This window comes from Coenobita brevimanus, chromosome 21 (assembly GCF_032717465.1).
Source record: "Coenobita brevimanus isolate Jiangsu-jjx chromosome 21, ASM3271746v2, whole genome shotgun sequence".
Taxonomy (NCBI): domain Eukaryota; kingdom Metazoa; phylum Arthropoda; class Malacostraca; order Decapoda; family Coenobitidae; genus Coenobita; species Coenobita brevimanus.
In genome coordinates, this window is record NC_136974.1 from 2613035 (window position 1) to 2635075 (window position 22041).

At 41.5% G+C, this 22041-nt stretch overlaps 1 protein-coding gene across 1 annotated transcript in view; it reads right to left on the reverse strand.

Annotated features, from left to right (window-relative positions):
• LOC145392059 (uncharacterized) overlaps positions 1-22041 on the reverse strand; it is a 286089-nt gene that overhangs the window by 207207 nt on the left and 56841 nt on the right. The window contains exons 15-18 of the mRNA XM_080266515.1: positions 21070-21214; positions 11655-11770; positions 3621-3749; positions 1618-1817 (exon numbers count right to left, since the gene is read on the reverse strand). Of these exons, the coding sequence (XP_080122641.1) occupies positions 1618-1817; positions 3621-3749; positions 11655-11770; positions 21070-21214 (590 nt within the window). The remainder of the gene's footprint in view (positions 1-1617; positions 1818-3620; positions 3750-11654; positions 11771-21069; positions 21215-22041) is intronic.

Genomic DNA, 22041 nt, shown 5'->3' on the forward strand with positions numbered 1-22041 from the left:
TACATATCATCAAAGACAACCAAAACAAAAGAATTCTTCACACCTTCCTTCAGTTAAACCTTATGTACTATTAATTAACAGCAATTGGTAGGTGAGGGCTCTCACCATCCACTCACTCGATGTAGTGCTGCTCTCGGGTGTCTGCCCTTTCCTCTCCATCCTTCTATCCAGTGCTGCTCACGGGTGTCTGCCCTTTCCTCTCCATCCTTCTATCCTTCCATTCTCTTGTCTTTCTTTCCTTGTCCTTCTGCCTACGGGTGACTTTACACTCCCACTTCTGTCTTTCTTTCCTTCATTCTTTCCACTTCCTTCAGCCTATGGGTGACTCTACACTGAGTGACAAGCCAAATGGTTTCCTGTGCACCAGGAAACCATTTACTACACTGGGTGGTAACCATATAACCAAATTTTGGCGCCTGGTGGTTTAGTGGGTAATTATTGCGCTCCAATCAGATTGAGCCAGTGAAGGTTTATATCCAAGGGGTGGTTGGGGTTGATTGCTCATGTAATGCCACTCAGGGATGAGTGAGGCTGGTCACTATCATCTTAAATGTCGGGACCAACTGCCTAGCCCCAGGTTCCTATGCTCCTCATGGGGCAATGTAGGATTGGATGATGGATGGATGGATGGATTAACAGCAGTTTAATCACGATACTGTATCATCATCATCATCATCATCCAATCCTACGTCGCCCCATAGAGGAGAGTAGGAACCCGGGACTGGGCAAGTCGGTCCTGACATATAAGATGAAAGTGACCAGCCTCACTCATCCCTGAGTGGCATTACATGAGCAATCAACCTCAACCTCCCCTTGGATATAAACCTTCACCGGCTCAATCCGACTGGAGTGCAATAATTACCCACTAAACCACCAGCCATCAAAAATTTGGTAATATGGTTGCCACCCACCGTAGTAAATGGTTTCCTGGTGTACAGGAAACCATTTGGCTTGTCACTCAGTGTAGATTCACCCACAGGCAGAAGGAAGAGGAAAGAATGAAGGAAAGAAAGACAGAAGAGGGAGTGTAAAGTTACCCATAGGCAGAAGGACAAGGAATGAATGAAGGAAAGGAAGACAGAAGAGGATGGAAGGAAACAAGGATGGAGGAGAGGAAAGGGCAGACACCCGACAGCAGCACTACATCGAGATACTGTAATTCACACTATACACCATAAGCTCACAAGCAGATTCATTTAGATCAAAACTCATCAACTTAACTGCTCATATCAATATAAAGACTAACCAGTAATATAAATTTATGGCTACTACTGAAATTTATAGTTACAACCTAATCCCTTTATATACTATATCCACACACCTCATCCACTACAGCCTTGCCCATACATACACACTATCATCCCTTACAACCTCAGTTTCCCTTCTGATATGCAACTACCACAACTACCACCCCTTATAACCAAAGCTTCATTACGATACCTCTAATACACTACAAAGTCCACTTCACCTCTAATCAAAATCCCATTCCATACAAGCATCTCACATCTCATACATCACAATCTCACTCCTTATAACCACAATAAAACCCAGTTAGACCACAACTTTACCTTTTTATATGCCAGCCTTGTCTTCCAGAGCCTAACTCTTTTGACTCACCTATAAACATGTGTGAGATTGACTGTAACATCAAGAAGCACGCTGTCATTGTAGATAGCATTGGGGTAACGTTTTTCACATGTAACTTTCTCTCCATATGAGTGAGGCACCAGGGGGTCCTTGGTGTCACCAAAGTCCACAAGGAGGCAAGTGCCACCTCCCACTGACTCAAAAGACACCCTGAAGAGTTTTTCTTCACCCTGTGCAAACAAAATAAAGATACTTTATTGAATATTAAAAATGTATTTAAATACTGTACACCCATTTTTTAAAAAATATGCTCAGTGTAACTGGCCTTTGCAGGATGGCATCTGAAAGCATTCTAATAGCCCTACTCATTCACATCCACTTTTTCAGTTATTACATATAATGCTAAGAAAAATATTTCACTTGGCTGTTAGGGTTGCCATATCTATTAAAAAAAAAAAAAAAAAAAAAAAAAAAAAAAAAAAAAAATCCTGAAGACATCCTGCCCCTGTCAGACACACACTTTGGCACTAAGTAGCCTTGAGGCAGCCATGATAATTAATTTTCATGTTTGGATAACATTAATATTTATATACAATGTGACTGTAGAAAATGTCTACAGTAGAAAATGTCCGCATCAGAGAATGTCTACAGTAGAAAATGTCTACAGAATAACTGTCTACAGTACAGTAGAAAATGTCTGTAACAGAAAATGTCTAGACTATATTCCAGTTTTGTCCTATTTGTTACAAATCTTTATTTAAATGTCTCTTTTCCATGTTTAAATTACCTTAGTCTTGGCTTTGACATAATGGGTTTTAATTACTGGTAATTAAATTATGCTAAAACAACATTTCATTTTTGGCTGTATTAGCAATAGGAAAAAATTATAATAATGTGCATGGCTAAAGAACAAAGAAAAGCAGTACACAGCAATACATGCTAGCCCTAAAACTGCTAAGCTGACGACACCGTACAGGCAGACATGTGACTTATTAGCTGACGAAAACTGAACGGGATCTGTACAGACTATGGGTTCCACCGTATTATATCTCCATGATTTCCACCTCCCCTCTCTCTCAGCCTTTCTCTCTTGTCGTTACAGTTTCATTTTTTTTTCTGCATAGAAAATGATCGAAGCTGAAATTCCGACTTTTGATGAATTTAAAAAAATATCTTCCAGATAAAGATTTTGAGACCTAAATGGAGGGCATGTCCGGGAAAATATGGATGTATAGCAACCCTATTGGTTGTTCAGTCTCAAACGTTCATCATCTGTTTGTTATGGGTCCCTGACAATTAAGAATTCTCATGTTATTCTTTCATCTGAAACCGCTCTGATTCCCACAAGTCTCTCTCTCTCTCTCCTGAAGACACAATACTCTGTGACTCAAACTTCTCACACACTATCCTTCTCACTCCCTTCATTTCTAATCTGTGTCTCTTCTTTATCAATCTCCAATCACCCACTCTTTTCGTATGACTAACCTCATTATATTCCTCGGTCAACCCTCTCCACCATACAGTATTAATTTCTAGTAACCCCTACTGAGATTTTACTTGTATAACCTTCAGCAGGGAAACTGTTAGTCAACACAACAGTTGTCAAAGCAAGTCAAAATGGCCTAACTATGATTTTCCAGCATGAACTGTAAGCATAAACTGGACAAGTGATCAAATCAAGTTACTTGGAGTAATGTTACATCTGTTCTTTTCAGAAAACAGCCACGTTCAGACCCAGTCAAAGCAAGGGGCACCTTCCTGTCGGTTCAAGTCCATTCAGGTCACTTTCAGTCCATTAATGTCATTTAGAGTTCATTTAGTCCACATGAAATTTAAGGGAATTTTCACAATTGCTAATGTACCTCACTAGTGGAGTACTTGAACACCCAGTGTTTTAGTTCAGTGACTGACTGGGATGTGCCGTCCACTACAACTGCACTTATGAACAGCTTCCTAGCATGCCAACATAAATGGAATACTATATTTGAAGGGTGAATAACATTGTATGGGCACTCTCTCTCCTTCACTCTCACCTTTCCAACTACAATGGAGTAATCATCCAGTTCACATCCTCGCACCTCACCGACTATTTCCACTTGTAGAAAATAAGGAACACTTTCAAAAGAGTTCACTGCCGTCACTGTCAGGTTCAGCTCTGTCTCCTGATTGTGAACAGAAGTAAAGTGAGATTATGAACAATACCATACAGCTGTCAGAAAAGCAGCCTGGGAGAGACAGAGCATGGGAAAAAAAAAAATTATACCATACATTCATCAATCCATATTTCATCTAATCCTATGTTGCCCTATCATGAGCACAGGGATCCGGAACTAGGCTAAGTAATCCAGATATTTATGGCAAAATTAATCAGTCACTAATCCCTGAGTTGCATTAGGTGAGCATTTAATTTCAAATATCCCAAGGAATGAAACCTTCAGAACCATATCAGGTGGAACATAATTTAAAACATCATCAATACGATTATATATGAGAGTGTTGTCCCAGATGACTGACTGAAGAGTGTGACTGTAGATGTGAACAAGGGGAAGGGTGATGCCCTGGAAAGAGGAAAATATTAAGGCATAAAACTTTTAGATCAGATAATGATGGTACTGGAGAGTTCTAGAAGGTATGATCAGAGAAAGAGTGAATATCAATGAGATGCAGTTTGGGATTAAGCCAGGCAAAGGGACCATTGATACCATACTCATTGTTCAACAGCTTCAGGAAAAATATACAGGAAAGAAAAGGGACCAGTACTTTGTTTTTGTTGATTTGGAGAAGGCCCCTGAATGAGTCCCTAGGGAGGTGGTGATGTAGGCAAGGAGAAAGCTTGGGATCGGGGAGTGGCTGGTTAGAGTGGTTATGGCTATGTATGTGGGTGCTCACACCAAGGCAAGAGTGAATGAAGATTTGGGTGATGAGTTTTCCGTGAATGTTGGTATGCATCAGGGGTCAGTCTTGAACCGTTTGTTATTTATCATGTGCTTGATGCCCTCTCACATGGCCTCAGAAATGGACTCCCGTGGGAGATATTGTATGCCAGTGATTTGGTGTTGACTGCAGAGAATGAAAGGGAGGTGGAATAAAGATTTAGGAAGTAAAGAGATGGTACGAGCCACAAGGGCTTGAGAGTAAATGCAGATAACACAAAGGTGATGATATCTAGGGCTGGTGATGGTACAGTCAAAGAAGAGGAAGAGTGACCATGTGCAGTTTGCCACAAGGGCATGGGAAGTAATTCCATCTTATGCAGTGTTTGTGATAAGTGGGTGCATTAGAGATGTAGTGGTATTAGAGGCAGACTGAATTTGTGTGTGCGGTGTGTCAGGGAGAGCATAGGGAGATTGTCAGGCATGAAAGAACTGATCTTCCTGGTGAGTCTCTCAAATGTGCGGAAGAGTTTTGTTTTTTGGGAGACATATTATGTGTGGAAGGTGGGGCTGGAGCTAGCTCTGTGGCCAGAGTAAGAAATGGATTGTGGGAGCTGTTTTCTCTTCTGATGATGAGAAGGCTCCCCCTCTGTGCTAAGGGATCTTTGTATGCAGCATGTGTTAGAAGTGTAATGCTGTATGGTAGTGAGACCTAAGCAGTAAAGGAGGAGGATATTCGCATGCTCAAATGTACAAAAATGACAATGATTAGTTAGTTGTACAGTGCGTCCTTGAATGCGAGGCCTGGGGGGGGCTAGATTTATGAAGAATGAGTGAAGAGGTAGGAAGGGACTGGAGTAAGTTGGTGTTGTGATGATGATAAGTAGATTGAGATGGTCTGGGTACGTGGGGGAGGATGGGGGATGGCAATCGGGTGCAGAAAGAGAGATGTGTTAACATTAGGGGTATGGCTGAAAGAGGCAGACTGAAAAAGGCCTGGTATGGGGTACTGAGTGTGACCTTAGGGATACAGGACTGAATTAGGAGGCTGCCACAGATCAAGCAGCATGGAAAGCCGCCATTAGGTGACCAAGGCAGACACATGCAAGTAAGTTGAAGCCTTCAAAAATGAAACGATCATCAACATCATCATCATCATCACAATTCATCCTGACCTTTTTCTAACATTATGATGGGGTGAGGCTGGGTCCAGAAAATAAGGAAAAAGAAATAATGATGTTAGGAGAACTATTAACAGCATACCCCTAAAAATGGCCAAAACAATTATTCACACCCTCTCAAAGCCACTAGAATTCTGGTCTTAACTCACAGGCCTAACCATCAACACATGGTGGCAAGTGGTGGTGACCACCATCCACTTTCCTGATGTAGTGCTGTCCCTCTTCTTTCCTCACCTTTATCATTTTTTGGTGTGTGTATGTATCTGCTCTCCTCTCTCCCTAACTCCCATCCTCCCTGTCACTTTTTATTACTCTTCCTTCCACTTCCAGTGGTTCTACACTGACTGATAATCCTAAAGTTTTCCTGTAATCCAGGAAACCATTTACAATGCTGGGAGGTAACCATATAACAAAATATGGATGACATGGAGTATACTACAGTGCCCTTGTTAACTGGGTAAAAAAGTGCAAATGCAGTGTCCATCCAGGAACCAAACTTCCACACTCTTCCCTGCACTTCCTTGTGGTGAGGTGATGTCTGCCACAAGGGGGCACTAGTTGACTGCACAGAAGAACCCTGCAGAGGTGGTTGCTTGCCTGCAGTTGAGGAGACTGATCAGCCAAACTGTAGTGTCTTAATGCACTAAACCACCACTCCCACAAGTTTTATGGCATATTTCCACAACTGTTTCATTCTAACTTCTTCACAACATTCAATCATCTCTGCATGTAAACTACCTGAATGTCACCTGCTGCCTTCCCTTCTTTAATTATTCCACTGTATTCTCCATTTCAAACTATGTCATATTCTCAGGCACCTCATTCCCTCTCTATGCTGACTTAACTCACAACAGGCTACATCAAAGGCAATAAATACCTGGAACAAGTAAATGAGCAATATGTGAATGTGCCTGGAAGCAGGGGTGGTGAGTTTTTTTAAATTTAAAAGAAATAAAAAATCAATTTTTTATTTTTTATTTATTTGATTTATTTGATTCTTCTGATGACTTCCTGTAAACTGGGAAAGCACTTACAATGTTGGGTGGTAACCTTATAACCAACCAACACGTGTTCCATACGTGACAACAAGTGGGTTGGCAGAGGGTTAGCGCCTCTCCCTGGAAAACAACTAACTAAAAATACGAACAAGAAGCCTCGGACCAAGACAACCAAATGGTGACGACTAAGGACCGAACAAAGGACACTATACGGATGGCGACTTGGAATGTAAGAGGTGCAAATGACAAGATGAAAGAAAGAGAGATTGTCCAGGTGCTCGAGGGTGCAAAAGTGGATGTATGTGGGTTCACTGAAACTAAATGGAAAGGTGAGAGTGTGAGAGAATGGAAGTATGGATGGGGTATATACACGGGAGTAGGTAAGAAAGAGGACAAAAGAAGGAGTGTGTATTGTTATAACAGCTGAAAGGAGAATATAAGAGAGTATGGATCAGTTGGTTTGAGGATTGTGTGGGTAAGACTGAAAGTTGGACAACAAATGTGGCCGATTGTGTGCATGTATGTTGCCAACGCAAGATCGCGCAAACAGAGTGAGAGAAGAATTCTGGACAAATGTGGAAGCGTGCACAGAAAAGTTTGAAAGGAATAAGAGAGTGTTTTTGGTGGAAGATATGAATGGAAAAATAGGGAATGGGAAGGTGGATGGAGTAGTTGGTGAGTGGGGTGTGCCTGCTGAGACAGATGAGAATGGCAGTGCGTTAGTGGACATTTGTGCTGGGAGGGGGTTGGTGATAGCTAATACTCTCTCCAGGCACAAAATGATACACAGGTATATATGGTGAGTAATGAGATGGGTGGGTGGTGAACTGAATGAATGGAAGGCAATGATTGATAATGTGTGTGTGGATGAAAGGGAAAGAGTGAGAAGGTGTGTAATGGATGCAACAGTATATAGAGGTTCGGGGAGTGGACTTTCGGACCACCACTTGGAGGTGGTCAGAATTAAAGTCCAAATAAAATGGAGAAATAGAAGAAGGGAAGGACAGGAGCAAGTAGTACATAAAAAGAGGGTGGAAAAGTTACAAGAGGATGGAAAAAGGACAAAATATAAGAGGGAAGTGGGGGAGAGATTGGGTAAATATAGACTGGAGCAGATGAGGGACGTGGAAGGTGAATGCAAGCTATTCACAGAAGAAATCTGTGCAGCATGTGAGGTGGTGTGTGGGGTGAAGAGAAGACAAAAAGGGGTGCAGGGAACAGCATGGTGGAATGAAGAGGTGAGAGAGGCTGTGGCACAAAAGAAGAAAGCATATAGTGAATGGATGAGAAACAGAGGCGTGGAACAAGTTGAGAGATGGAAGAGAGGGTTATATGTAGACAGGAAGAGAGAGGTGAAAAGATTAGTGAGAGAGAGTAAGAAGAGAGTGGATGAGGAATTTGGAAGGAACTTGAGTGTAAAGTGGAGGGAATGTAAGAAAATGTTCTGGAAAGAGGTAAAGAAAGTTAGACACAGTGCCAAAGAAGTTAGGTGGGGAGTGAAAGATAAAAATGGTAGATTACTAGGGAAGAAGGGAAAAAAAAAGTGAGCAGATGGAGAGAACACTTTAAGGAATTGTTGAAGAGAGAGAATGAAAGTAATGCAAGTGGCTTGGGAATGGCTGGGAGACAGAGGGAGGTAAGAAAAGAGGAAGAAATCAGTTGGATAGAAGTTGTGGAAGCAATGGAGAAAGTTAAAATGGGGAAAGCCCCAGGAATTGATGGAGTGTGTGGTGAAATGCTGAAGCATGGGTGAGAGATAATAATAGAATGGATGTGGAAGATGTGCAGATTGGCCTGGGAGGAAGGTAGGGTCCTGGAGGATTGGAAGTCAGGTATAATTATTCCCTTGAACAAAGGAAAAGGGGAAAAAGAAGTGTGTGGTAATCATAGGGGCATTTGTCTTTTCAGTGTAATACGAAAAGTATATGGCAGGATACTTACTGACAGTGCTAGAGAAATAACAGAGGAATTAGTTGGAGAAGAACAGGGGGGTTTTGGGAAGGGAAGAGGTTGTATAGATCAGATATTCATTCTTAGATCTTTAGTGGAAAAGTTTCTGGAGAAGGGAAAGAAGTTGTATGCAGCCTTTATGGATTTGGAGAACGCATATGACAGAGTGGATAGACAAGGAGTGTGGAAAGTATTAAAAATATATGGAGTAGATGGGAAGTTACTGAAGGCCGTGAAGAGTATGTGTGAGGGTGCTAAGGCTGCAGTGCGTGTGGATTGTGAACTGAGTGAATTTTTCTATATGAAGGTTGGATTGAAACAAGGCTGTGTCATGTCTCCATGGTAGTAGTAGTTGTTCCCTAAGCTGTCTGGCCGAACAGCCGTGGGTCTCCATGGTTGTTCAATCTGTATATGGATGGGGTTATAAATGAGATACAAGGTAGGGCAGTGGATGTTGAAGCGCCCCTAGTGTGAGAGGGCAGTGTTTGGAAACTACCTGTACAGTTGTTTGCAGATAATACTGTGTTGTTAAGTGAAGAAGAAGAGGAGCTGCAAAGCCTGGTGGATGAGTTTGCGAGAGTGTGTAAGAAACGGAATCTAAATGTGAATGTAGGGATGAGTAAAGTTATGGCCTTTGAGTGAATGTAGGGAAATGTAAAGTTATGGTCTTTGAGAGAAATGAAGTCAGTGAATGTACAGTACAGTGAGGCTGGATGAGGAGGAAATGGAAAATGTGAATGCGTTTAAGTACTTGGGTAGTGTGATGAGTAAGGATGGAAATTTAGAGGGTGAAGTGCTTGAATGGGTGCAACACGGAAGAAAGTGATGCTTGGACATTGTTGGAGGGACACAAGTCAAGAGTGAGCGCAGTGGATATGAGTTATTTGAGAGAAGCATATGGAGTCACATGGGGAAACAGACTGACAAATGAGGAAGTGAAGGAGCATTGTGGTGTGGATGTGGATGTGATAGGAAGCATTAGGAGAAACACACTGAGGTGGTTTGGACATGTGGTGAGGATGGAGAGTGAGAAACTGATGAGGAGAGTGTATGTGAGTGAGGTGGAGGGGGAAAAGGGAAGAGAGGCCAAAGATGAGATGGGGGGATGGAGTGGAGAGGTACATGAGAGAGGAGGGTGTGAGCTGGAAGCAGGAGAATGAAATGGAGGGGGACGGGGCAACATGGAGGTGATTTATTTATGGCCACCCCTTACGGGATTAAGGCATCTGGCAATAGATAGATAGACAGAGATAGATTCTTTTGATTTATTTGATTTTTCTGTTTATCATATAGCTAATATTTCAAAAGCTGTATACTGAATACTGTTAACTTCATATCCTGTCTACCCACTGATGGGTCAGGCTGAAAGCCACTGGCCTGAATCCAGATACATACCTGTTCAGGTGCTGTCTGTACACTACTGGTTAAGGCTGAGTTGCCAGTGGTAATTAAGACGGCATATTCCAATGCTGATTATATTACCACACAGAAAAATCTGAAGCTGATATTATTATGACATGGCCTAAAGTGACCAAGCATAGCCTGCCTAGTCTTATGGCTTTGGTTTTTTATGTATGGCTCATTACTTCAGATGTACAAATAATTTCAATACTTAGTTACACAAATGTAAAAATATTTTTCCATCATATTCTTCTTCTTCTTCTTTCGGCTCTCCCCTTAGGGGTCACCACAGTGGATCACATACTCCTCATCCCTCCTCTGCACATGTCCAAACCATCTCAGTCTCGCCTCTCTAGCTTTGTCCCCAAACTGACTTATGTGCACTGTCCCTCTAATATGTTTATTTCTAATTTTGTCCAACCTCGTCACTCCTAGTGAAAAACACAACATCTTCAATTCTGCTACCTCCAACTGTGCCTCCTGTCTTTTTGTCAGTGGTACTGTCTCCACTCCATACAACATGGCTAGCCTCACTACAATCTTATAAACTTTCCCTTTCATTTCTGCAGAGACCCTTCTGTCACAGATCATTCCTGTCACCTTTCTCCACCCACTCCATCTCACCTGCACTCTCTTTTTTAACCCTCTACCACACTATCCGTTACTTTGTACAGTTGATCCCAAGTATTTGAATTCATCTACCTTTGCCACCTCTACACCTTGCAGCCTCACGGTTCCCCTGTCATCTCTCTCATTTACACACATGTACTGAGTCTTGTTTCAGCTTCCTTTCATTCCCCTTCTCTCCAGTGCATATCTCCATCTCTCAAGCTCTGCCTCAGCTTCCTCCCAGCTCTCACTACATATCACAATGTCATCCACAAACATCATTGTCCACGGAGGCTCCTGTCTAATCTCATCTGTCAATCTGTCCATCACCATTGCAAACAAGAAGGGGCTCAAAGTCGATCCCTGATGCAATCCCACCTCCACCTTGAAACCCTTAGTCATTCCTACTGCATATCTCACTGCTGTTACACTATCGTCGTACATGTCCTTCACCACCCTCGCGTATTTCTCTGCCACTCCTGACTTTCTCATACATTACCACAGCTCCTCTCTCGGTACCCTATCATAAGCCTTCTCCAAGTCTATAAACACACAATGCAACTCCTTCTGGCCTTCTCTGCACTTCTCCATCACCATTCTCAAAGCAAATATGGCATCTATGGTACTTCTCCCTGGCATGAAACCAAATTGCTCCTCGCAGATCCTCACTTCTCTTCTTAGCCTAGCTTCCACCACTGTTTTCCATATCTTCACTGCATCATACACTGTAGCAATTTCTAATGGCACCATTCTCTAAAGTCTACTAACTTAATGCTTAAGTATCTGAATAAATGAATGCCAATGCAAAGTTATACACAAGTTTATTAAACCTTCAGAGTTTATTTTTGTTAACTTTTAGATAAAAAAAATAAATAAATATAATTTAAAAAATCATGATTTTTTTAAAGCAAAAAAATCAATGATTTAATTACATGATTAAATCAATTTGATTTAATCAATGCCAACCCTGCCTGGAAGGTAATTAAATTTCAACTATCACAGAATAAAGTTCATGGGATATCAGTAAGATTACACCAACCAAAAGCATGACTCACAAAATAGAAGTGGTACTGGAAAGGGTCAACATTGGGGTCAAAGTGGTCCTTGGGGTAGAAGGTCATGATCTCCGAACCATTTTCAGTGTAGGTGACCACAAATTTGTCCACAGTACCTGGGGGTTGTAAAAGCAGAGTGAATTCCTGGCATCAAATTCCTTAAAACCATACAAAAAAGTGGAGACGCTTAACCCTTACCCACCAGGAAACGGTTATATCCAACACAAAATTTGTGGATTGGTGACAATGGGTGTTGGATATAACCACAAGTGTTTTCATGCCACAGTTTGAAGTGACCGCCACTTGATCTTGTCACCAAAGGGCTGGCACAGACTCCTGCCACCCAAGGCAAGCATACCTCCATCATCTCTGAGTTTGTCAGATGTAGAAAGATGTTTTCTTAAACCTCTCATCCGATTCTGTTCCTGCTTCATGTGGGCCCCTTGCCTCATCCACCCCTGCCAAGCCTTTTTCCAGGGATACTAGGAAAGGGCTCAGTGATAGTGCCACAGTGCATGCCTTGGATGCAACTGTGTTTAGTTTATCTAGTAACTAAGAAGTTATCACACTGAGTGCGAAGCAAAAAGCGGGGCCGCGCACACATGCACGAATACCTCCTGCCTTGCATCCCAAAAGTTACTTACCTTCTTCTCATCCTTACTCATCAGTGTGACCACCTACAGACCTGGGGATGCTTTTACTCATAAGAAGAGTTGGTGAGTAATACAATTTTTTAAATGTTCCCATAACTGCTATACTTTCAAAGATATTAAGGTTTGAAAACAAATAATTTTGGGAAAATTACCCAGACTGAGAGGACAACAATGGTATAAACAGCATGGTGTCTTGGGGTAGAGAGAGAGAGAGAGAGAGAGAGAGAGAGAGAGAGAGAGAGAGACAGACAGACAGACAGACAGACAGACAAACAGAGAGAGAGAGAGAAAGAGAGAGAGAGAGAGGGTACACATTAGGGCTGTTCTTAAAATCTGATGTAGTAAATGATATTATCAACTGTAACAAATTCATCAGTACTGAAGCATGTTTAGTTTTTGCTCACCACCCTTGAGTTTTACTGTTGGTGACTAAGAGGAATCAGTTATATTGTGCATGACATATAGGGCATCTAATTAACATAATATAGCAACACAACCCCAGTGCCTTTTCTAGCCTAGTTTTAAATTCTAATGACTATCAGCTGGATACTACTGCGTCGGATAGCTGAGTTAGGTAAGTTATTGTGTTAACACTGGGGGTAGGATTGCAAAAGGCAGACCAAAAAAAGACCTGAATTCATGCACATGCACACATACACACACATCTATTAAGCTACTATGATACAGCTGCAGAAACACTACAGAAAAGAGAAGGATGGGTGAACAGTATCTATTTAGATTTTAAGAAAGCATTTGACAGAGTTCTGTACCAAAGACTTTTATGGAAACTGTACCACCATGGAGGAATCCAAAGTAATCTGTTCTGTTGGATGCAGGGTTTTCTCAGAAAAAGGAAATTACAACAGTATTAAGGGGAAATTACTCATCATGGAGGGAAGTGACTAGTGGAGTTCCACAGGGCTCGGTGCTGGCACCAATTATGATTTCAGTATATATAAATGACATAGACAGGAACACTGGAAATGGACGCTATCTAAATATGTTTGCTGATGAAGCAAAATTACAAAGGAGAATTACAAACACACACTCTTGCAGAGAACTACAAGAAGAATTAAACAAGTTCCATGAATGAAGCAATAGTTGACAAATGGAATTCAACATGGACAAATGTCATGAAATTAAGTTTGGTAAAAGTGGAAAAAGACTAGATTAGGAGTATATGCCAGGAAGTTCTACCCTACATATATCAGAAAAGGAGAAGGACCTAGGAGTGATTATCAATAACAGACTATCTCCGGCTCACCACATAAGTGAGAAGGTATGGAACATGTACACACTGCTTGCAGCCAAGCATATAAATGAAGACATGATGAGCAAGATAATAACATCATTCATCAGACCAAACCTGGAGTATGCATCAGTAGTGTGGAATCCTCATCTCACATAACACAAAGACACGACTGAACAAGTACAAAGGGCCGCCACAAGATGAGTACCAAGCTTAAAGCTATGAAGAATAACTAGAAAAACTGAACCTACCAACAAGACAGAAGGAAAAGAGGAGACATGATTATGCTTTATAAATGCATCACAGGGAAAGCGAAAATAGACATCAATGAGTATATAACCTATAGGGAAGCATCAGCAAGAGGACACTGCAAAAAACTGCATAATACAAGAGGTGACAAAGACTTGAGGAAATTCAGTTTCCCAAATAGGGCAATTGATCAGTGGAATGCACTACCAAAGGAAATAGTGTGTGCCAAAACTATTTATAAATATAAGAATATGTATGATAAAAATGGTTTAATACACGGGATAGTAAGAGCTTGAACCATTCCTGTAAAGACAAAATTAGGTAGATAAGAACACAAATCGCTCAATGCCTGCCTGTTGTCTCTCCCCTCACTGCCACCACTCATACTGTATGTACTATTTCTTCTTTGAACTGTTTCATTATGACAAATCGCCATAAATCAACACTGCTATAAGTATGGGATGTGAAATTGTCTATTTACACTCCATCAATTGACACACACACACACACACACACACACACACACACACACACACACACACACACACACAAAGCATACACACACACACACACACACAAAGCATACACACACACACACACACACACACACACACACATGTATGCACTTACACACATTACTTTTTTTTTTTACGCAAGGGAGAAAGAACCAAAGGCCAGGAGCCTGCAAGATTGTTCCCTCAAAGAAAAAAATAAAAAGAAGATAACAGGGAACCAAATTCAAGATCTGTTCATTTTGAGATGCCTGGACACATTGCCTTTGAAAGACTGGAGATCACAGGGAATAGGAAATACAGACAAAGGGAGACAGTTCCAGAGTTGACCTGTTGCATTCATGAAGGACCGGGAGTAATGATTAGCTCTTGCATTAGAAGATCAGACAGAAAAGAGACAAGAGTTTGCTGACAGAAGGTGCTACATGCCTGCCACAGTGGTGAAGGGATGCAAGCAGACAGTTCAGAGGAGAAATGACCATTGAAGTAGCAAGATAAAAGACATGAAGATGCAACAATGTGGCGATGAGACAAGATGAAGGGAGCAAGTAAGAAGAGGAGAGTTAATGAGATGAAAAGCCTTTCATTCCACCTTGTTGTGAAAAGATGTATGTGGGGAGCCTCCCAACACATGAGAGTTGTACTCCACAGGGAGGTGAATAAAACCCACATACAGTATAAACTCAACAATTGTGCAGGAGTGAAGAAGGCATGAAGTCGGCTTAGCACACCTAATCTCTTGGAAGCAGATTTTACAAGAGGTACTATGATCTTTCCAAGAAAATCTCTAAGAGAATGAAACCCCAAGTGTGTTTAAAGATGATGCAGGATTGAGTTGGATAGTGTTAAAAATTTGTAGATACTCTTGCAGAATATTTTGTCGGGTTGAAAGATGTATGAACTGAGTTTCTGGTGCATCAAAAACAGCAAGATTACTTTTAACCCAATCAGAGATATGAGCCAAGTCAGGCATTAGGTGTGCCATAGCTTCACCCCTTGTATGTTGAAGTAACTGCAAAGATGGATGCTACACGAAGTGAATGGAAAGGAAGTGAATGGAAAGGTGAAAGGTGGAGTCATCAGCATATAAGTGGATAGGGTTAGATGTCTCTCACCTCACTGCCACCACTCACTATGTAATTTTTCTTCTTTCAACCACGTTTTTCAATACTTTACACTACCGGTATGAAAATAGTTTTCTGCTTACTGCTAGGCAGATAAGTCATCATCTGGAGATACTCCCTGTCGCCTGGCACTGTAAGTGATCACCACTCATTTTACCACTTCGTAAACTCTGCTTAATCCTTTTTCACAGCCCGTGATATTCCTTGAGGTTGTATGTGACAATAATGAATGTTAGGTATGATCAAGAGAGGGGAAACATTTTTCAAGAGGACCAAAGGGGGAACTTTGGAAAAATTTTGGAATTTCACCATAACAGTCAGCCATACAACACAGGTTTCAGTGTCACAATTTGCACACATCAGCTAGCATGGCAAGATTTTTGAGTACATTAGACATGCAATTTGAGGGTCTTCTATACACTGAAATGAAATCCTGACAAACCCCTTGTATTACACAACCCCCATCCACCCTCCAAAATATAATGTACATTTTATCAATAATAATTCAAACCCAAAGACTCTATCCCATCTCTCAGGCTCAAAAATTTTTCTCTACCATCCTCCATTCTCTCAGCAATCAGTACTAAGTCATCACCATACAGTAATTCCCAAGACAACCTGGATGTCTATCTATCTATCTACTGCCAGACGCCTCAATCCCGTTCGGGGTGGCCACAAACAAATCACCTCCACGTCGCCCTGTCCCCCGCCATTTCACTGCCCTGCTCCCAACTCACACCCCCCTCTCTCATATACCTCTCCACCCCATCCCTCCATCTCATCCTCGGCCTCCCCCTCCCTCTCCCCCCCTCCACCACACTCACATACACTCTCTTCGTCAGTCTTTCACCCTCCATCCTCTCCACATGGCCAAACCACCTCAGTGTATTCCTCCTAATGCTTCCTATCACATCCACATCCACACCACAATGCTCCTTTATATCCTCATTTGTCAGCCTGTCTCTCCATGTGACTCCACAGGCTCCTCTTAAATAACTCATTTCCACTGCTCTCACTCTTGACTTGTGCCCTTCCAATAACGTCCAAGCTTCACTTCCATACGTTAGAGTTGGTATCACAATACTGTCATGTAGTAACTTTTTCACTTCCATGCTCACTTCCCTGTTTCACATCACTGCTTTCAAGGAACCAGCAACCTTTCTTCCCTGCTGTACCCTTTCAAGCACTTCACCCTCCAAACCTCCATCCTTACACATCACACTACCCAAGTACTTAAACATACATTTTCCAATTCCTCACCATCCAACCTCGCTGTACATTCACTGACTTCACCTCTCTCAAAGACCATCACTTTACTCTTCCCTACATTCACCTTTAGATTCCATTTCTTAAACACTCTCCCAAACTCATCCGCCAAGCCTTGCAGCTCCCCTTCGTCTTCACTCAACAACACAGTATCATCTGCAAACAACAGTACAGGGAGTTTCCAAACACTACCCTCTCTCACAAGGGCCACTCCAACATTCACTACCCTACCTTGTACCTCTTTTATTACCCCATCCATGTACAGATTGAACAACCATGGAGACATGACACATCCCTGTTTCAACCCAACCTTCACAGAGAAAAATTCACTCAGTTCACCATCCACACGCACTGCAGCTTTGGCACCATCATACATACTCTTTCACAGCATTCAACAATTTCCCATCTACTCCATATATTCTTAATACTTTCCACAATCCTTGTCTATCCACCCTGTCATATGCTTTCTTCAAATCCATGAAAGCCACATACAACTTCTTTCCCTTCTCTAGAAACTTTTCCACTAAATATCTAAGAATGAATATCTGATCTACACAACCTCTTCCCTTCCTAAAAGCCTCCCTGTTCTTCTCCAACTAATTCCTCTGTTATTTCCCTAACTCTGCCAATAAGTATCCTACCATACACTTTTCCTATTATACTAAGAAGACAAATGCCCCTATGATTACCACACACTTCTTTTTCCCCTTTTCCTTTGCACAAGGGAATAATTATACCTGACTTCCAATCCTCCGGAACTCTACCTTCCTCCCAGGCCAATCTGCACATCTTCCACATGCATTCTATTACTATCTCTCTCCCATGCTTCAACATTTCACCAAACACTCCATCAATTCCTGGGGCTTTCCCCAATTTAACTTTCTTCATTGCTTCCACAACTTCTATCCTACTGATTTCTTCCTGTCGTCTCACCTCCCTCCTTCTCCCAGCCATTACCCAGCCACTTATACTCACATCACTTCCATCCTCTATGTTCAACAATTCCTTTAAGTGTTCTCTCCATCTCCTCACTTTTTCTCCCTTCTCCATTAGTAATCTACCATTTTTATCTTTCACTCCCCTGCTAACTTCACTGCCTCATCCCACGCACCACATCACATGCTGCACATATTTCTTCTGTGAATATCCTGCACACACCTACCACGTCCCCCATCTGCTCCAGTTCATATTTGCCCAATCGTTCCTCCACTTCTCTCTTATATTTTGCCTTTTTCTCATCCTCTTGTAACCCGTCCCTCCCTTCTTCTATTACCTCTTTCCAGGACATTTTCTTACAGTCCCTCCACCTGACACTCAAATTCCTTCCAAATTCCTCATCCACTCTCTTCTTACTAATCTTTTTACCTCTCTCTTTCTTTCTACATATAACTCTCTCTTCCGCCTCTCAACTTCTTCCACGCCCCTATTTCTCATCCATTCATTGTATGCTTTCTTCTTTTGTGCCACAGCCTGTCTCACCTCTTCGTTCCACCACGCTGTTCCTTGCACCCCCCTCCGTCTTCTCCTCATCCCACGCACCACATCACATGCTGCACATATTTCTTCTGTGAATATCCTGCACACACCTACCACGTCCCCCATCTGCTCCAGTTCATATTTGCCCAATCGTTCCTCCACTTCTCTCTTATATTTTGCCTTTTTCTCATCCTCTTGTAACCTTTCCACTCTCCTTGCAAATACTCCTTCTTCCCGTCCCTCCCTTCTTCTATTACTCCATCTTATTTGGGTCTTGATTCTGGCCACCACCAAGTAGTGGTCAGAAAGTCCACTCCCCCAACCTCTATAAGCTCTTGCATCCATTACACATCTTCGCATCCTTTCATCCACACACACATAATCAATCATTGCCTTCCTTTCATTCAGTTCACCACCCATCCTTCTCATCACTCGCCATGTATACCTGTGGATCATTTTGTGCCTGAAGAGGGTACTGGCTATCACCAACCCTCTCCCAGCACAAATGTCCACTAACACACTGGATGTAAGTTCAGTAATTAGTGACCCAAGTACCAAGATGAACAAGAATCAACTCATGACAGACCCCTGATGGGCTCCCACATTAACATTGAATTCTTGATGCAAATCATCCTTCACTCTAATTGCAATTTATACTCCCTCATACATTTTCAGAACAACATTAACGATTCATTTCTTTATTCACAACTTTCTCACAGCACACTACCACCTCCCTGGGTACTCTCTCAATTTTTTTTTTTTTTTAATGACAGAAGGGAGGAAGGAAAAACAAATGAATAAAAAAAAAAAAAAATCAATACACCAGATTACTGGTGTCCTCCGTTCATAAAATATCTGTAACAGTTAGACATGAACAGCTGTGGGTTGAGATTTTGAGGGAAACAACTCTGGGGAAGCAAGTTCCAGAGAGATGCTGTTCAGGGAATGAAAGAATTCTGATAGGCAGATGTTCTGCAATATGGCTGAGTGACATTCCAGTCATGAGCGTTACCAGATGCCCGAGTAGCACGAGGGAAGGCGTGGAGAGGTGGCACCATGGACGCAACTTCGTCTGAGCATTTGCCATAAAAATATCTGTAAAATAATGCAAGGGAGGCAACATTCCTTCTTACTTGCAGGGGAGGTAGTTTATTTGTAATGACAGGGTTGTTAATCATTCTAACAACTTTGTTCTGAATTTTGTCTGGTTGTTTTAATGCAACCTCTCCACATCCATTCCACAAGGGTGAGCAATATTCAAGCTGAGAGCACACATGACTCTTATAAATTATAGCTAACTGCTCATCAGTGAAGAAGTTACGAACTCAGTACAATAATCCAAGTATTTTTGAAAAGGTTTTAGCAAGTGATCTAACATGAGTGGTCCAGCTGAGGGCATTGTTAAGTGAGATGCCAAGAATTTCAATACTTTTGGAGATGGGAATATTACTAGCACTGAAGGTAATATACAGATCTGGCATTATCTGTCTATTAGTAAATTGTATATATTTAGTTTTACTAGCATTAAATGAGACAAGGTTGTTTTGTCCCCATTCACTGATCGTAGATAGGTCTTGATTTATGGAGATGGCTGTACTGTGTTGAGAGGCAGAAATATTAGACTTTGTAAATGGGTGTCTGAGTGTGAATGAACTATATGTAGTGTTGAGTCATCTGTGTATGAGTGGATGGGATTGTGGGTGACAGATAAGAGATCATTAATATGAACCAGGGATAGGGTTGGCGCCAGAACTGATCCCCGCGGCACGCCAGCGTTAACTGAGTGAAAATTGGAATATACATCATCTACTTTTACTCATTTTCCTCTCACTCAGATATGAAGAAATCAAAGGAACAAAAGATGTTAGTCCATAGCAAGGGAGTTTGGACAGCAGGGAACGGTGCCATACTCTTGTCGAAAGCTTTAGAAATATCAAGGGCTACTGCATAAGTTTCTCCATGTAGATCAATTGATTGATGGATGGTATGAGTTAGGGGATTGAGTATGTCAATGGTGGATCTTTGGTGGTGAAAACCATATTGTCTATCACCAATTAAGTTGTTGGATTCAAGATGTTTAACAATGTGCTTATCAATTAAAGTTTCAAATGCCTTTTTTACTGAGGTCCATAGAAACAAAATACTGTACTGGTAATATTCTCTTTTTTTCTCAGAAACTTTTCTTGTAACTACCAGACAATAACCTTTGCATGTGTGTTTCCTCTGCCTAGCTTGAACTGAAATGGTAACATTGCCGATCACTCTGTACCCCATAGTTCTCAAAGACTTTTCTGTAAGTTTCATGGGTAACAGGAATTTTATGAAAACACAACCCCTGTTCAGTGCACGAAACAAAAAAAATTACAGTGGCCCTCCTGGATGCAAAGGCTCAGTATGCACGGTCTCAGTGCATGATGGTTATGAGCTATACCAGGAACATCGTATAAATGTAAAAAGTATGTTAAGTGCACCGTTCTGTATTCAAATCCCATTTATTTGTCGCTTCTAATCTTTACTGCTTTAGGCCATTTTCATGTCACTGTTTTGTGCCTGCCTTACCTCTAAAAACAGTAGGCTATGATGTTACAAAGAATATCTGTAGTCTAGGATTTTTTTTTTTTTTTTTTAAAGGCAAATTGGGTCAGGACAGAGGGACAGTTAACAAATTAGGTTTACTGTAATGGGTTAAAGAGCCTAGGTTAACACTTCTCTCCATATGTAGAGGTCAACTGAAATACTGATTTAATAAAATTACAATAAACATACAGTATATATGACACAACACTTGTGGAGTCAGTGACTTCTCTCATATATAAAATATTCTCCAATGCTTAAGAAATCCCCAACTATGACATCTGATACTTCTATGAACACTGCTCAAAATACCTTGTTGACTGGATGGGAAGAAGGTGAGATTCTTGTCTAAAGGAAACTGGTTACTGTCCTTGCCGAAGCCATCCCTCGTTATATCAGGAGTTGCAAAGTACTTGTTGGTAACCACAAAATTAATGATCTCCTCCACAATCAGAACCTGTGACATCAAAGACTAGTTTAGTGGAATCTAATTATAAAGTGATACATACATATATATATTTTTTCCTATGAAGTATACTGTGATCATTATCTCCCTGACACTTTTTCCTTCCCCTGCTATCTTGTCTTCTACATATGAGAATTCATACATAACTGACCTGAAATAATATGCAAGTATTAGCCAGTGTTTATCATGAAAGTATCTGTTGATAAATAACTACTCCAAAATGCCTAATTCTGAGAAGAATAAATCCAATATTATTCAAAATCATCACTGAGTGACAAGCCTAATGGTTTCATGTTATTCAGGAAACCATTTACAATGCTGGGTAGTAATGATTTATTTTTTATTTTTTTTTGTCTGACTCTGGGCAAAGGCTTCAGGGCCTATTCCAAGGCCCAGTAATCCTCCTACACACCTCCACATGTCACCACTTCGGCACTAATACCCACCGTCCATACTGAATATATGCTAGGGTTGTCTCACACAGGACTGGTGTACTGGTATTAGCAGGGGTATTTTTACAACATATCAGTGGGTCTTCAGGTAGATCAGTATAGTCTGCTCTTGTGGAATTCAAATCCTTAAACTGTTCCCTGCCCGAGCCTGAATTCTATAACCAAATTATGGGGTGTGGTGAAGCCTGCTATGGTGCCCTTGCTCAAGGGGTGGAAAGATGAAATGCGCATCTATCCAGGAACTAAACCTCCACACTTTCCTTGCACCTTGCTGTGGCAAGGTGCTGTCAGCCACGAGGGAACACTGATCCACTGCACGAAATGGGCTTGCAGGGACAGTTGCTTGCCTGCAATTGATAAGTCTGC